The 17589-nt window shown below is 36.1% G+C and overlaps 1 protein-coding gene across 4 annotated transcripts in view; it reads left to right on the top strand.

Moving 5' to 3' along the window:
• The window catches only part of LOC106870770 (inactive phospholipase C-like protein 2), a 196819-nt gene extending 186225 nt beyond the window's left edge, over nucleotides 1-10594 (top strand). For all 4 annotated transcript variants that reach the window (XM_052976011.1, XM_052976010.1, XM_052976012.1 and 1 more), the window contains 2 exons: nucleotides 4014-4109; nucleotides 5585-10594. In XM_052976011.1, the coding sequence (XP_052831971.1) occupies nucleotides 4014-4109; nucleotides 5585-5641 (153 nt within the window). In that variant the 3' untranslated portion in view covers nucleotides 5642-10594. The remainder of the gene's footprint in view (nucleotides 1-4013; nucleotides 4110-5584) is intronic.
• Nucleotides 10595-17589: the final 6995 nt, after the last annotated feature.

The raw sequence follows: 17589 nt of genomic DNA, 5'->3' as shown, positions 1-17589 counted from the left end.
TATATATATACATACATTCATACATACATATGATGCAATGAGTAAATTGTCGCAATTTTATATTTTTTATTTCATGCATGCACATTTGTTTGCTTTTGATTTTGTTGACTGCACAGTATAGTAGAGTCAGTTGGATACCATTTGTGAGTAAAACAGCATCATGATGCAATTTGCTCTGCCAGAAATTTGGAAACAACATGCTGTACTACTTGGCATTCAAGCTGAAAGCTCCAGTACAAACAAATGGTGAACACACAGAACAACTGTTGGCTTGCTGTGTTCCTAAAACGTACTGAGAGTGATAACAGTCAAACATCCAGTCAACATCATGGTGTTTGGAGTGATCACTAGTGATGGCAACATTATACTTCCATTCATCTTCCCACACGGCCTCACACTTAACATGGAGGCCTCTATCAAGTGCCTGGAAGAGGCAGTGCTGCCCTGGGTCAAGAGGGTGGCTGCTGGCAACAGGAATCTGCACTATGCTACACAAGCAGGAGAACCCAGTCATGGCTGTCAGACAATTTCTGCAACCACATCATCCCTAACATCTGGCCACCGAAATGCCCACACTGCAACCCCCTTGATTATTATGTGTGTGAGAGACCAACAAAACTCCTTGTAACACCCAAGAGGAACTGAAGGCAAGGATTATAGCAGCATTCACCAACTTAGACAAGGAGACCACCCAGAAGAGTTGCAGGAGATTCCAAAGTCGTCTGGAGGCTGTGGTTGAGGCCAATGGCAATTTTTTGAATAAATTTACTCTTTAGTATTTCAAAATACTAACTGCCAGTGACCCATCATCCATGCAAATACATCTCTCTCCTACCACATCATGATTTTCTCCGACACATTGTCTTGCAATCTGAAATACTTCAAGCCTCTGGTCCTCACGATGCAGAACATTGGCAAAGTTCCTCCTCTCTGCTTCTCCTCTGTCTTCTAGCCTCCCTCTTAGCTACCTGATATAGTTCCCTGCTACCACCACTCTCCCACTCTTTCCAGACCTGCTTCTTTGCTCTAATGGTTTTGTCTACAGCACCGCTCTACCACCACATCACCCTAGTTCTGGTTGGGACTTTGCACCAGCTGCAGATTTGGTCTGTAGCACTCAGCAAGCTGTCCCTTAAGAGTTCCCAGCTGCCCTCTATGTTACAAGTTTAGTTCCTCCTGCTTCTCATCAAATTTCTCAATTAGGGTGTCCCTAAATCTCTGACCATATAAAGGATCCTTAAGCTTCCAGATCCTTCTTTTCCAGATTAGTCTGCTTCTAGGCAACCTTCTGGCCTGAAGTCTAAAGTCACTGATGAGTAGTCTATGCTGGGTGTGGGGGTACATTCTTCACCAAGGAAGGTCTTTGCATTTACAAGTGACCTTGTAAATCGCTGTCTGGTGAGAATGAAATCAATCTGGCTAGCATGGTCACCCAATTGATAGGTAAGCAGGTGACTGATTGGCTTCCTGAAGTTGGTGTTGCAGATCATTAAGTCATTTGTGTCACAGAGCTCCAGTAGCCTTGTTCCCTTTTTGTTTCGGGAACCAATTCCATGACCCTTGTACTCCATGGAAGATACCTGGCTGCTGCCCAACATGTCCCTGCAGAAGGATAGCATAAAAGTGGTCCTTCTGCTCATTTGGTAGCACTACCTGGGGCGCATAGGCAGAGATAATTGTTGCTATACTATTCTGCAAAACTAGCCTGAGCTTAAGTACTCTATTGCGCACTCTGACTACCTGTATGACCTTATCCACCCATTTCTCTATGAGAAGTATGCTCACACCACCTTCTTCCCTGTCACTGTTACCTACCCAGAAGATTATATATACATAAAATTTGTGGTAATGCTTCAACAATTAGCAAAGCACTTGATCAGCTGAGAGAGTAAAGATAATCAATCTTAAATTACAAAGCACAAATCTTGCAAATATCTACCCATGGTTTCTTGGTCAAAATAATAATTTATTCCACCATTTATCAAGCTGAAATCAAGACTGTTTGTCAGTTGTCTTTTGAGCAGATAATGTTTAAACAAGAGATGAAAGAAGACAACAAAAAAAAAAACAGAAAAATACAAGGGAGATAAGCAGCAGATGATTCAAGCCTGCCTAGGATGCACATGTAGTGACAAATCTAAATGTCATCTAGGACAGAAGTGTGATATATCTTCCTGTTGTTTATGAAGCACAAGTTTCAGCAAACTATGACAATGGTTGTACAAATATCAAATGTTATATCAGAACCGTGGAAGGAAAATTTATATCTAGATGTAACAACCATCTTTCAAATCTTAGGTACCATAATAAGAAACATTCAACAAATCTTTCAGCTTTAATCTTAAAAGATGAAGGGACCAATTCCAATATCAAATGGAAAATCCTTTCTAAATCCTGACCCTGTATTAATAGGTCTAAATAATGTTCAGTGTGTTCGCTTGAAAAACTGTATCTATTAAAACACTTGAGAACCTCCAATAGACACAAATTAAAGGAACGAGATTTTTTTCTTCATGTCCACATTTCAAAAAATACATCGTCAGAATTTAAAAGCAGACCACCAGACACTTAGTAAACCATTAACATCTTGTTTACATCTGCTTAACATCATTATTGTCATGTTGGTTATCTCCCTTGTTTTTTTCCTTTTTATCTTCTTCTTTACACGTTATCTGTTCAAAAGACAAATGCTCTTGCTTTCTGCTTGATAAATGGTGGAATATATTATTTCGACCAGGAAACCCTGGATAGGTATTTGCAAGATTTGTGGTTTTTAATTTAAGATTGTGTGTGTGTGTGTTTATCCCCCACTACTGCTTGACAACTAGTGTTGGTATGTTTGTGTCCCCGTAACTTAGTGATTTGGCAAGAGAGACCAATAGAATAACTACCAAGCTTTACAAAAACATAAGTACTGGGGTCGATTCATTGGACTAAAATTCTTTAAAGGATATTAAGTTGTCAGATAAATTCATTCATTCTCCGCCATATATTTTAATCCTTTTCAATGTTATCACAGTGGTTGGGATGCAAGCTTCTTACCATACAGCTGCGCCTGTGTCTTGTTAACAATTCCTGATGTTTTAAATACTACACTTTAATGGGAGCCTCTATTGGTCAGACTCAGTCATGCCATGCAGGTTGGGCAAGGTCTTTTGTGAAAGACTGGCATTGATATTTATTCAAGAGAAAGGCTGAAATCTTAAGGCCAGTACAGCTTGGCACCAGTGTGGTTGTAAGGCATTGCTGTCAGAAACACTAAGAGCTGGAATAGATACAAGCATCAAAATATCTGGCAACCAGGTATTCTAAAGCAGACAAGGCCAGCCCTCCACGGGGTGTGTGGAGAGAATATGCTTCTGTATGGGGTGAAACAAGGACTTAACCCATCTGTCACCATACCTCCCCATGAAATACACCATCTCCATATCAATTAAACTCCAAGACATTGAACAACCTAGTAAAACAACACTGCCTCTACAAAGCCAGTGTTTGGAACATAAACTAACATGAAATCCTGATGGAATCTTTAACCCATTAGCATTCAGATTACTCTTTCAATTGTAATCCTTATTTATTCACATTCAATTGAATTTATCATGCTTTAACTCACTGTTTCAAGATTTCAGTGATGTGGTTGTTTATTTTTAGAATGACATTGTAAGGTTGGTATGATAGGTTGGATCTGATCAGTTTTAGCATAAAACACATTTTGACTGGTTATGGCCAGTTCAAATGCTAAAGGCTTAAACCTAGATCTGCTCAAAATAGTTTTGTGTGTTAATGATTAAAGATTCAACTGAGTCTTCTGCACTACTGTTTTCTTGATTGTCTGGAGAAAAATGAAATGGAGTAGATTTTAAATTCAGAATAACCATCCATTTATCAGTCAAGATAGCTAAAAGCCTTCAACCCACCCACCTCTCTCTCTCTCTCACTCTCTCTTTCTTCCTTTCTTTCTTTTTTTCTTTCTTTCTGTTCTTACTTCTGGATCCTTGTTTGTAATGTTTTAGGCAATTGAACATTTCGCCTGGAATGTACGAATGTTACGTGGACAGTCAGATCTACTCCAGCAAGCAAAAAAGGATTGCTCGGAAGATGTTCGACAGGTATTTTATTCGTTTTTTTTATTTTTATATAAAATTTAATTCTTTGCTTAGCTCTCAAATAAACAAACAAAAAAAATTCATTTCAAATTTTTTTTTCTTTGTTTAATTATGAACCTTCACTCCATTTCACTCTATTCAAATATGACTTTATTCCACTTAAGTCTCTCACTTCACTCCATGCAACACTAAAAACTCTCCCTCTTTTTGCCACCATGCTGATGACGGGAGTAGTTTGTGTTCAAAGATCAGGAAGAAGAACAGCACCTGCATGCAGAGTTTGACTGGGACTGCCCCTACCATCCACTTCTCTTCTCCATCACTGCAGGGCTTTTCTTCCTGCCTGTGCTTTGTAGTTTTAAAATAGGAGTCACTCCATGCAATCCTATCCCACTCTTTAAACTTGAAGCTCTGACCATAGCAGTTCAGTGAGCTAAGAAAGCTGCAGTAACCTGCAAGTTGTAGGTTTCACATTGGAATGGCCTTCTCCAAGGTGAAGTGCCTTACAAGGTTGTAGAGCACCACCTACCTTGAGTTGCTAGAAGGCTATTGAAGATTGTGCCTGGGGCACTCCACTCTTTGATTTGCTGTTGAGGTTGACTCTCGTAGTCATTTCCTTCCCCAAGGCACTCACAAGGCAGTGAAGGTTTGTGCTTAGAGTTTCTTCTAATTAACATGCTAATTAACTCATAGCTGAGACTCTCTGACAGGTGATACTACTCCAGATCAGAGTAGACCTTGAAGCGAGACATGGTTCTGCTCACCACATCACCACAGTAGTGCATTCTCTAAAGCTTCTTAGTTCCATCATCATCATCATTACTACCACTACAACTTCAAGTGGTAGACCTAATCCACCATCCGTTTCAACACTACTGCCTCACACCACCACCACCACCACCATCAAGCCCTTGGGTGCTTTTAGCAGAGTCAAATCTGGTACAAGAACTCAAAAAACCCGATAAACAGTCTGAGGACATCTTCCCTCTTCTTCTTTCCCTTACACCAGCCTCAATGATCCTGTAAAAAAGTCCTGGGTGCCACCCTTCCTTCTTCTCTCACAAAACCATAAACCACCACCACCATAACTGACACCATAAAATATGATACCTTACTTTATCAAACTGATTCTTCCTGATGTTCTAAATATTTGTTACATTTGACTATCATTTGTTTTACTGTATTCTCCGCAGCACAAAATGACATACAGATGTTTGAATGTTTATACTACATATTTAATGTAGTATAAACATTCAAATTTTGTCAGCATCTTTCCAAATCTTGCTGCATTTCACATGGAATTTTTGGCCCTCCAAATTCATCTTGGTGTATAAGTCAATCTACGTTTTTGGGGTTTTTTGGCGGGATGTAAACTTTGGTCTAAAAAACTTAATTTGTTTACCAGAAAATATGGTAATTTTTAGATAATTCAAAATAAATAAAAATATCTTTTATTTTTTTCCCCATTATATTTTCAGATCAAGGAAGCTGGAATATTGATGGGTCTTCTCAAAGATACTGGTTCCTCAGTATGATGTTTATGAAACCTGGACCTTTTTAGGTTTTTTTGGGGGTTTTTTTTCATTGATGACCAAAACTCTGAATGAAAAATTTTCCATCCACTTGGTTTTCTGTTGACTGATGCAAAACCAGGAAATCATGTCACTCTGAAAGAAAAAAATGAAACTACTCTGGTCTTGACTATGTTCCTTGCCAGTTGTCTGAAAGTTCAGTTTTCCTCTCTTCATGTCTGCAATATTTGCAGCATTAAAATAATAATAATAATAATAATAATAATAATGATGATAAAATAAAATAAAAAATACCCAACTCCCATAAAAACCCCTACCTTTTGTTAATTAGAAAAAACAAAGTGTAAAAATAATGTTCCAAGCAGTTTTAAAAAAAAAGCTTTTTTAGTCTTTTTAAGACACATGGAATACATATTTATATGCAAATGTCTATAATATATTTCTACAGACATATCTGCAATAAATACTTGTAGAAAGGTTAGAAGTGTATATATATATATATATATATATATATATATATATATAGAAAACAATGCAGGCTGGATATATATATATAAAAACAGTGCAGACTGGATAGTAATATATTTCTATAGTTGCATTTATATAGATATATTTGGCAATTTATATATCTATACTCATAACTGACATATTTCTATAGTCAAGTTTATCATATATTTATATAGACACGTGGAATATATTTATATAGACAGTTGGATAATATTTTCATAAGGACAGGCCTACAGTATATTTATATAGAGAGCTGGATAATATATTTATATACACACAGTTCTACAATATATTTATATAGAGCACTGAAGAATAACATTCATATAGATAGGCATACAATATATTTATATAGACAGCTGGATGATATTTTCATATAGATAGGCCTCTAATATATTTATATAATATAAACAGTTGGATAATATATATATATATATATATATATATATATATATATATATATATATATAGATATAGATAGGCCTATTAAATATATCTATATCACTGGGTTATATATCTTATAGAAAGGTGGCAATATTTTGTAAAGACAGATCTACAATATGTGTGTGTGTGTATAGTGGAACCTTGGAAGTGGTAAATATCCAAGAGAGGTGTATACTGCAGGCTACTCTTCAGGCCAAGGGTATCTTGATTAAATGAAGTATACTTTGTCATTAGGAGGCCCATGTTAACACACTGATTGAATTCCTCCATGTGTTAACATGGACTTGCTAACAAGGTAAACTTCATTTAATCAAGATACTCTTGGCCTGAAGAGTAGCCTGTGGTATACACCTCACCTGGATATTTACCACTACCAAGGTTCCGTTCACTATATACAGTGTGTCCAAAAAGTTTCACCCGATACTTATTTTGAAATCTATTGTAGGTTTTTCAGTTAATTTTATTGTATAGAACAATGATGAATAATAATTACGAATGAAACGATGTACAATGCAATAAAAACTGAGCGAGACTTTCTAGACACCCTGTATATATATATATATATGGGCAGGTTGATAATATAAATATATTATCAACCTGCCCATGATGATATATACTGGATGATATATTTATATAGCCAAGCCTACTATATATATATATATATGCCTTCATGATGACAGCAAACATTTTTTATTGTTGTTGAAATGTCTGAAACTAAAAGCAACTGAAAGATATTCAGAGAGAAAGAGAGGGAGGGTTAAAGAACATTTAAAGTTTAAGAGACAACGGGAGGAAAACAAGGTTTTCTAAACAAAGTAGAATAATACAAAACATGAAGTGAACATATTTCAACAGGTTTGTTCCCTTATATTTTCGAAATATTATATATATATATATATATATATATATATATATGAATTATTTTCAGAAGATAATTAATTTCTTTATACAGCCCTGTCCATCTTGAGTCATTAAGGAAACCTAATTAATTTGTCCACCCCCACTCTCACCCAAGCTTATACCCCACCATTCATTATCAGATAACCCTGTTTGTTTTCCTATCTGTCTCCCTCCTTTCCCCCTCTCTCTGTCCACCTACCCCTCAGTCTATTGCTCCCCTTTCTTCCCTCTAATCTCCCCAGTTCATCTTGAATATTTTCCTCACTTCCCTCTCAGACTTACTTTCCCTGTGATGCTGCCACTAAATAGTAACCGAAAAGAATGAAAGAAAACCAAAACAAAAATAGCCAACACATTACCGAAAGAAAGACCCTCCTTTTGAATAAAGCACCCTGATCCAACCCATATTAAATCCAGTTTCTGTAAAATATCTAAATTTATTGGAGCTATAAGAAAGAAAAAAAATAAGCAGCATTACAGTTTTATATATATATATATATATATATCAGGGTTTTAATGAAAGCCTGTTGATACACCCCTCCTTCCCTTACTTCTCTCTGCCTCTATTTTGAAAATATTCAGTTATACAACACATACTACACATTCATACATACAACTAAAAGCAAAAAAAAAAAGAAAAATAATATATGTATCACATATTTGTAAAATATGTATGTCATCATCATCATTGTCATTGTTTTATGTCTACTTTTCCGAGCTGGTAGGGGTTGGATGGATTTGCTGAGTTGGATGCTCTTCTTATCACCAACCTTTCTAGCACGTAAGATGCAGTGTATCTTTTCTAAAACCAGCGCACGTGCACACACACACACACACACATCTTCAAGCAGCTGTTGTGCCATGCCTGGAATCTCTGTCATTCATCAGCTTCAGTAGATCCTCAATTCCATGGTGTGTGTTGAGAGATCATCAGTGTAGTTGAGTAGTCTTCATCTTCTGTTAGAGTTTCAAAGCCTCCAAAATATAACATCTGATATGGTCTGTTGTTCAGCATGGTAGCAGCAGGTGACATCCTACTCTGCATTCAGCAACAATAGTAGAGATGGGCAGAAATGCATCCATAGATTTTTCTATTTGGGATTGTTCGTGAGAAGCCTGGTGTGTGTACCATCAAAGCTACCTTGAAATTCTTCGTTGTCCATGTTTTGATTCCATTGACAAAGATGCTTTGTGTGTATCTATCACTGTATCAAGCAGGCATTGTGATCAGTGGTGTATAACAACATCCAATGTGTTTCTTTGCATTGTTGTAGCTTTTGAATGAGGCCACTCTAGTGGCTAGCCTGGCAGGCCTATGGCATATAAGGAACCCAGATCACAGAATTCCCCCTAAACAAGAGACCAGTCCATCACAGGACCACAGGATAACACATTTACAGCTGCAGCAATGTGAAATGAAGTGTTTTGCTGAAGAACACAACACAACACACTGCCAGTCAGGGAATTGGACATATATACACATATATAGAGTGTGTGTGTGTGTGTGAGCATTCTTCACAAACACATTATATATTCTTTTATTCCTTTATTCTTTTACTTGTTTCAGTCATTTGACTGAGGCCATGCTGGAGCACTGCCTTAAAGGGTGTTATTCGAAGAAATCGATCCCATGACTTAATCTTTGTAAGCCTAGTACTTATTCTATTGGTCTCTTTTGCCAAATTGCTAAGTTACATGGGACATAAACACACCAGCCTCAGATAGTGGGGGGACAAACACATACACACAAACATATGTATATATATATATATATATATATATATGTATGACAGGCTTCTTCCAGCTTCCATCTACCAAATCCATTCATAAGGCTTTGGTTGGCCTGAGGCTATAGTAAAAAACACTTGCCCAAGGTGCCACGCAGTGGGACTGAACCTGGAACCATGTGGTTGGGAGGCAAGCTTCTTACCACACAGCCATGCCTACACCTATATATATCTATATATAAATACACACACACATACATGTTTTTATGTATGTATGCTTCAGTATACATGTGTCAACTTATCTAAAAAGAAAAAAGAAAGTTATTTTCCTCTAAGGAATTTGAAATTAATTAGTTTGAGGTATGATAAAAAAATGTCTATGTGAATAAAATAAAACAATGGAAGAATCTCATATAATATATATCACACATAGCAAATAATGTGTATATATATATATATATATATATATATATATATATAAAGAATACAGGAAACGTAACTGATACCTTATGTTTTATATAATGTGCATGTATTTCAAGAAGCTGATTACTGTTATTACATAAGCTGGGTGGCCCTGTTACACAAAACAGTTGGCTCAATTCCTTAGCATTGTCAGCAAAAATACATGAAGAAAATTGCAAGCCCTTATATACGCTGTATGCAAATTTCTGCCATGCACACACCTTTATGGTAACAGGTCATGCTTTCCAGCACATGTTTTTATATATTATTGTGCTTTAATTGAAGAATCAATCAATATATTTAAGTCTCATATATTTTTCAAGGAAAACAACTTGATAGTGAATAACTATAAAATTGCTGTGTGCCAGCTCTGAAAGCTTTGAAACTGCTGGCAACCTTTTCCTTATAATAAGAAAAAAGCCAAAATTCTATACATAAACACACATATTTGCTTGCAGGCCTTGTGCATCGACAGGCGAAACTCAGAATGGCAAGAGACTTACACAACCATAATAATAATATATGATAACAATAATTCTAGGATGGAATTTATAAATATTTAATACATAGCTATACACGTTTCCATAGACATTAAACAATGATGATGATGATATATACACACACACACACATACATGTATACACATACATCCTCTATAATATTGGAAAAACACATAAAATGGTGGTGATGATGATGCATGCATTTATACATACATACTCTCACATGTATATTGATAGACAGGCACACACACACGTGTGTGTGTGTGTATGTTGATAGATAGATGCATACATGTATACATGAGTATGAGGTTATGCTAAATATTTCATTGTTGAAATGAGAAGAGAAGTGATGTTGTATGTAAATAGCCAGTCATTGTACAAAATATAAAATAAAGCTCATATTTTCTTTCTTCCTGTAACTTTTTTTACAATGTGAATATATATTTTACAAATGTGTGCATGCCATAAAGCTATATATATATATGTATGTATATATATATGTGTGTGTATATATATATATATATATATATATATATATATATATATATATATATATATATATATATATATAAATGTAATTTATACAATGATTTCAACAAACAATATAAATAATAATAATATTAATAACAATAATATTAATGTTTCTTTTTTAATCATCTCTTCATTTGTTCTTACATCATTGTTCGCTTGCTGTTGTTTAACTTTCTTTGGCTTAATTGTAAACAAACATATACCAACATAAATATTTCAGTCTGTATATGTGTGGATGCAGACCAGTGGCAAAAGATAATTTAGTATTTGACCAACTTATCATTAAGAACACAAACGATAATTGTTTGTTCACTATTTATGGCCATTTTCCTGTGCTAGAATGGCTCAGATGAAAATATTATTGAGGCATTGTTTTACAGCTGAATGTTCTTCCTGTAGCTAACCCTTACCTATTTTTCAAGCATGTTCAAGATATCTTATTGTTCTACACATGTTCAATACCAGTTGACAATTTGCTGCTAGGAGAAATAACTACCTCACCACTTGTAGCTCAGCAATATTTGGAGAAAAGCAAATACAAGCAAACACACACATCTGCACAAACACACACATACATCATCATTTAATCCTTGAATATTCAAGTTACTCTGTTAAATATAATGCTTATTTTTTCATAATTACTTTAAATTAATCATGCATTATCCTGTAGCCTTGAGATTTCAATGGTGCGATTGTTTATTTTTAGAATTACACTGTAGGGTAGGTGTGAGAGGAACATAAAGCAGGTAGATATGGCTGGTTTAAATGCATCCGGCTTCCATACTGGCTAGAGTCAGATGGTTTGACAGTCCAATGTCGGCTTTGGCATCATTTCTACTCTTCAATGATACCTAAATATCCTTCCTAATCCAAGCATTTTGCAGAGTGTACTGGGTGCATTTCTTTTTTGCTTTTTGTCACGGCACCAGCGTCAGTGAGGTCACCATCCACCTACAGCAGAAACAGAAGCAGCTTCATGTTGGAAGACGATGGGTTAAGTATGAGAGACAGGAACAAGTTTTGTGCTGTAGAAGAGATATATAGCTACCTTGAGGGGATGAAAGGTTGAAGTTTCAAATAAGGAATAGAAACAGGTTTCATACTGTAGAAGAGATAATGGCTACCTTGAGGGAATGAATTGTTAATATTTGAAAGAAGTAGACAAGATACATGGTTACATTGAGAAGATGAGGGCTTGCAATATGAAAGAAGGAACAACAAAAGGTTTCATGCTGTAGGAGACATACATTGAGGATATAAAATTTTAAAATATGAAAGAAGGAACAGGCTTCATGCTGTATAAGAGATACCTTGTGAGGATGAAGTGTTAAAATATGAAAGAAGAGACAGGAACAGACTTCATACTCTAGATAATATACAGGGCAACCTTGAAGGGTTAAAGTATGAAAGAAGGGACCAAAATAGGTTTCACTCTGTACATACATGGCTATTTTGAGAGGATGAAGAGGCAAAATATAAAAGGGACGAGAGAAAGTATCATACTGTAGAAGAGGTACATGTCTACCTTGTGGGGATGAAGGGTTAATGTATGAAAGAAGTAAGAACAGGTTTCGTTCTGTAGAATGGCTATTTTCACAAGATTCAAGGTTAAAGTATGAAAGAAGAGTCAGGATGAGGTTTCGTGCTGTAGAAAGGATATGAAGCTATTTTGAAGTATGAAATAAAGGGACGGAAATAGGTTTCATACTATTGCTACATAGCTACCTTAAGGAATGAAGCATTATGAAAGAGTGAACAGAAACAGGTTTGTAACTGTAGAAAAGATGCATTGCTACCTTGAGGAGATGAGGGCTTAGGATATGAATGAAGAGACAGGAACAGTTTACATACTGTAGAAGAGATACATGGATTTGAGATGAAAGAATGGACAGGAACATGGCTACTTTGAAGGTTTGAAATATGAAAGAAGGTGGAGAAACAGGTTTCATGCTGTAGAAGAGATACTTGGCTACCTTCAGGGAATGAAGGTTTACAGTATAAAAGAACGGACAGGAACAGTTTTCACACTGTAGAAGAGATACCTGGCCACCTTGATAGGATGAAGGGGTCACTTATAAAAGGTGTCATGCTGTAGAAGAGATATATCGCTACCTTGAAGTGTTGAAGACAATACATGCTTCATGGCTACCTTGAGGAGATGAAATGTTACAGTATGAAAGGAGTAGAAAGAGGCTTGATACTGTAGATACATGATTACTTTGAGGGGACAAAGGGTTTTAAAGTATGAAAGAAGGGATGGGAAAAAGTTTCATGCAATAGAAGAGATAAATGTCTACCTCATAGGTATGAAGAGTTAATGTATGAAAGAAGGGGACAGGAACAGGTTTCATACTGAAGAAGTGATACATAGCTAGCTTGAAGTGATGAAGGATTACAGTATCAAGAAAGGGAGAGGAACAAGTTTCATACTGTAGAGGCTATTTTGAAGGGATCAAGTGTCAAAGTATGAAAGAAAAGTCAGGTACAAGTACAAAAGATACATGACTACTTTGAGGTCTTGATGTGTGAAAGAAGGGTCAGGAACAGGTTTCATACTATAGAAGAGATACATGTCTACCTTGTGGGGATGAAAGGTTAATATATGAAAGAAGAGGCAAGAACACGTTGAAGAGACACATGGCTATTTTCAAGGAATTAAATTTCAAAGTATAAAAGAAGAGACAGGATGAGGTTTCATGCTGTAGAAGAGGTCCATAACTATTTTGCGGGATGAAGGGTTAATGTATGAAAGAAGGGACAAGAAAAGGTGCCATACTGTAGAAGAGATATATGTCTACCTTGAAAGGATGAAACTTGTTCCTGTCCTTTCTTTTATATATTAACTCTTCATACCTACAAGGTAGACATGTATCTCTTCTATAGCATGAAACCTTTCCTGTCCTTTCTTTCATACATCAACATGTCAAGATAGCCATGTACAGTATGAAACTTGTACCTGTCCTTTCGTTCATACTTTGACACTTCATCCCCTCAAAATAGCCAGGTGTCTCTTTTACAGCATGAAACCTGTTCCTCTCAAGGCAGACATGTAGCAGAAATAAATGACTACCTTGAGAGGAAAAAAGGTTAAAATATGAAAGAAGGAACAGGAGTTGCTTTCATATCTTAAAAGAGACGACACATGGCTACCTTGAGGGGATGAAGGGTTAAAAATGAAATAAAAGGCAGGAACAGGTTTCATACTGTAGATGATTTACATGGCTACCTTCAGGAGATGAAGGGTTAAAGTATGAATGAAGGGACCAAAACAGATTTCATGCTGTACATTGTACAAGACATACATGGCTATTTTGATGGCATGAAGGTTTAAAGTATGAAAAAAGGGACAGAACCAAATTTCATACTGTAGAGATACATGGCTACCTTGTGGTGTTGAAGGGTCAACATATGAAACATTGGACAAGAATATGTTTCACACTGTAGAAGGGATACATGGCTACCTTGAGGAGATTAAGTGTTAAAGTATGAAAAAGAGACAGTAGTGTGTTTCATACAAAAGAAGTGATGAAGGGTTAAAGTATGAAAGAAGGGAGAGGATTAGGAGTCATACTGTGGAAGAGAAACATGGTTACATTGAGGGGATGAAGGGGTAAAGAATGGACAATAATAGGTTTCACACAGTGGAAAAGATACATGGCTATTTTGAGGGGATGATGGGTTAAAGTATGAAAGAGGGGACAAGAAAAGGTTTCATGCTATAGAAGAGACACATGTCTACCTTGTAGGTATGAAGAGTTAAATATATGAAAGGAGGGACGCATAAGTTTCAGTCTGTAAAAGAGATACATGGCTATTTTGAGGGGATGAAGGGTTAAATTATGAAAGAAGGGGCAGAAGTAAGTGTCATACCATGTGCTGTTGAATGGTAAACATATGCAAGAATGGACAGGACGCAATTCATACTGTACATGGCTATCTTGAGGGGATGACAGGCATGGACCGCATAACCATTTTCAATACAAAACAGTAAATACACAAAACAAAGATAACCAACATATTTATCTACCAAAAAGTTGTCAATAAAGGTGATTTTAGCAAAAAGATAGTTATATTGCGCCCAGTGCACATATGCCTGAATCTCACAAACTAGGTAGGAAGAATGTTAGTAAGATTTGTGAAACAGGTGTTTAGCTTTTAAGACATCATCAATATTTGCTTTAGAATTGCTGCATCCAACCAAGAGAATTGCTTTCAAATGTCCATCAGTCAATCTCACTCGATGTGCTGACTTCACAGATATAAGTTATTCAAAACAGGCAAATTTATTCAAATTTGAAAATTCATTATCAGATAAGCAGGTAAAATTCAACAAGTTTTCCTTCTCTATGCTTCTCTTTCAGCAAGTCATTTGCTTGCAAATCAGTGAGCACCAACTATAGTTTGACTGGCATATCATCAAGGTTACAGTCAAACAGATTCTGGAACAGAAGAATGTTACTCTCAATTCTGTCGAGATCTGAAAATTTCTCCAGAAAATGTTTATTTAAATTGTAAATAATCTCCAGAAACTTGAGGTTGACATCTGCGATTCCAGCACAAAACTCTTTGAAACACTGAAAATGAGAGAAATTTCCTCCTTCCAGTTGTGCTTCAAATAATGATAGCTTTCTCTGAAATCCATTGATGCTTCTGGGGAGATCACTGATAATGTTATCCTTTCCCTGAAGTTCCAAGTTCAATTCATTCATGTAAACCAAAAATTACAACATTGACAGCCTGGTAGAATCTGACAGAAGTGGATCAACTCTATACTTTTCAGTAAGAAAAATATCTATTTCTCTTTGGAGTTTATAAAAATGAAACAGGACTTTACCACAGCTGAGCCACCTCACTGCTGCGTGATAAGGCAAGTCACAGAATTCAGAATCAATTTCTTCAAGAAAAACCTGAAACTGGCAGTGATTATATGCATGACCCCAAATGAAGTTCACTGCAGAAATGACTGGTTTCAATACATGTGAAATATCTTTCTTTCCCACAGAGTGTTTGTTGATGTATAATGCAGTATATAAACACAGAACCCAGGAGTTGAATATCTTCCAGCTTAGTCCTGATCTGCCCCACAAGACCCTTCCTCACTCCAGCCATGTTTTTTCCTCTGTCAACTGTAAACACATTGAAGCTGATTCCACTGAAGGTTATAGCCTAGCAAAGTTTTCTACACTTCCATGAAAATGTCTTCTCCAGTTGTTCCAAGCATGCTGCAAAAGGATGCCAACTCTTCTGTGATTTGAAAGTCCAAATTAATACCATAAATGAACACAAGAAGTTCTGACATTCTCAAGAGATCAGTAGATTCATCCTGTGCCAGAGAATACTACAAGAAGTTCCCAGCTTTCTCGTGTATCTGTAGCACTTGCTTCCATCATACACTCTTTGAAGATGCCAAGGTTTTCCTCGCTCCACCATTTTGTGCACTATTTTATAAATTGTACGAGTGACAGATACATTCTCATGAAGAGAATGTTTAAACATATGGATGTATGTCTGTATGTATGGTACATATGTATATATGCATGTATGTACATGTGTATGAATTTATGTACAAAAGTAGGCATGTATGTACTACATATGTATATATGTATGTATGCATGTGTACTACATATGTATAACTATGTATGTACGTATGTATGTTTGTATGTATTGGGGTCATCCCATAAATAATACAGTTTTTTATACTTCTATTTTTCTGAATTAAGTTCTCTTTTAACCTAAAATACACTCTCCTTCATTTTCTACGATGCTCTTCCATCTATCTGGTAGACTTGCAAGGCCTCTCTTCCAAAATTCACTTGTCCATGACAAAAAATACTCCTCCAGCACTGACCTCATCTACAAAATTCATATTTTTTCCATCTAAGTGATTTTGAAGAAATAAATGATTATCAGATGGGACAATGTCTAGCGAATATGGTGGGTGGGGAATTGTTTCCCATTCAAACTGCTCCAGCCTTTGGAATGTCATCCTCGCTGCATGTGGCCAAGCATTATCCTGATGGAAGAACACCTATCGTCTTGAAACCAAAGATGGTTATTTTTCTTCTAGTGCTGACTTAAGCTGCTCAAAATAGATCTTTGTTATCATTTGGTTTGGGATCAAAAGTTCGAAGTGGACTAAACTTTTCATATCCCACCAAACAACACCTTACATGGGTGAAGACCTTTAGCCTGGAGTGCCAGTGTTTCTCCTTTCCCTACCCACTGTCTTTGGCGCTTGACATTTTTATCGAGAACCGATTTCTTGTTACCAGTTACTATTTGGTCCAAAATATGTTCATTCGTGACAGCAAAGAAGAGCACACATTCACTTTCTGTGTGCAATGAGACTTGGAAAGTTTATGAGGAACCCATTGACCCAATTTACTGACTTTTCCAATGGCATGCAGGTGTTGATGAATGGTTGAATGACCAAATTCAAACTTCTCTGCTACTTCCTCTGTCTAACACTTATTGTCCAATCCCCATATACTGCATTAATATTCCTTGCACTTTCTATTGTATTGTTACCTTTATTGAACACATAAAAGCAAAATATGATCCTTTGTTACTTACATTATATCTTTGAAAAAATAACTGTTAAAATCAAACTGTACTTTTCAAAACTTGCACTAAGAATGAGAAGGTAAAATTACTACCTGCTTTTATAGCAAGTTGATGCAGGTAATTTATCCTGACCCCTCCAACTTCATACAATTGAAAAAACCACAGGATGATCCAATATGTAGGTATGCATGTATTTGTGTATGTACGAATGTGAGTATGTATGTATATATATGCATGTTTAAAGGTAACTATGGATGTATGAACATATATGTATCTACATATGTTTGCATGTACATACATATATACGTACTTTTATATA

This window comes from Octopus bimaculoides, chromosome 23 (genome assembly GCF_001194135.2).
Source record: "Octopus bimaculoides isolate UCB-OBI-ISO-001 chromosome 23, ASM119413v2, whole genome shotgun sequence".
NCBI classification, from domain to species: Eukaryota; Metazoa; Mollusca; class Cephalopoda; order Octopoda; family Octopodidae; genus Octopus; species Octopus bimaculoides.
The sequence above is the reverse complement of the archived record's forward strand: the minus strand, read 5'-3'. Positions and strand labels throughout refer to the sequence as shown.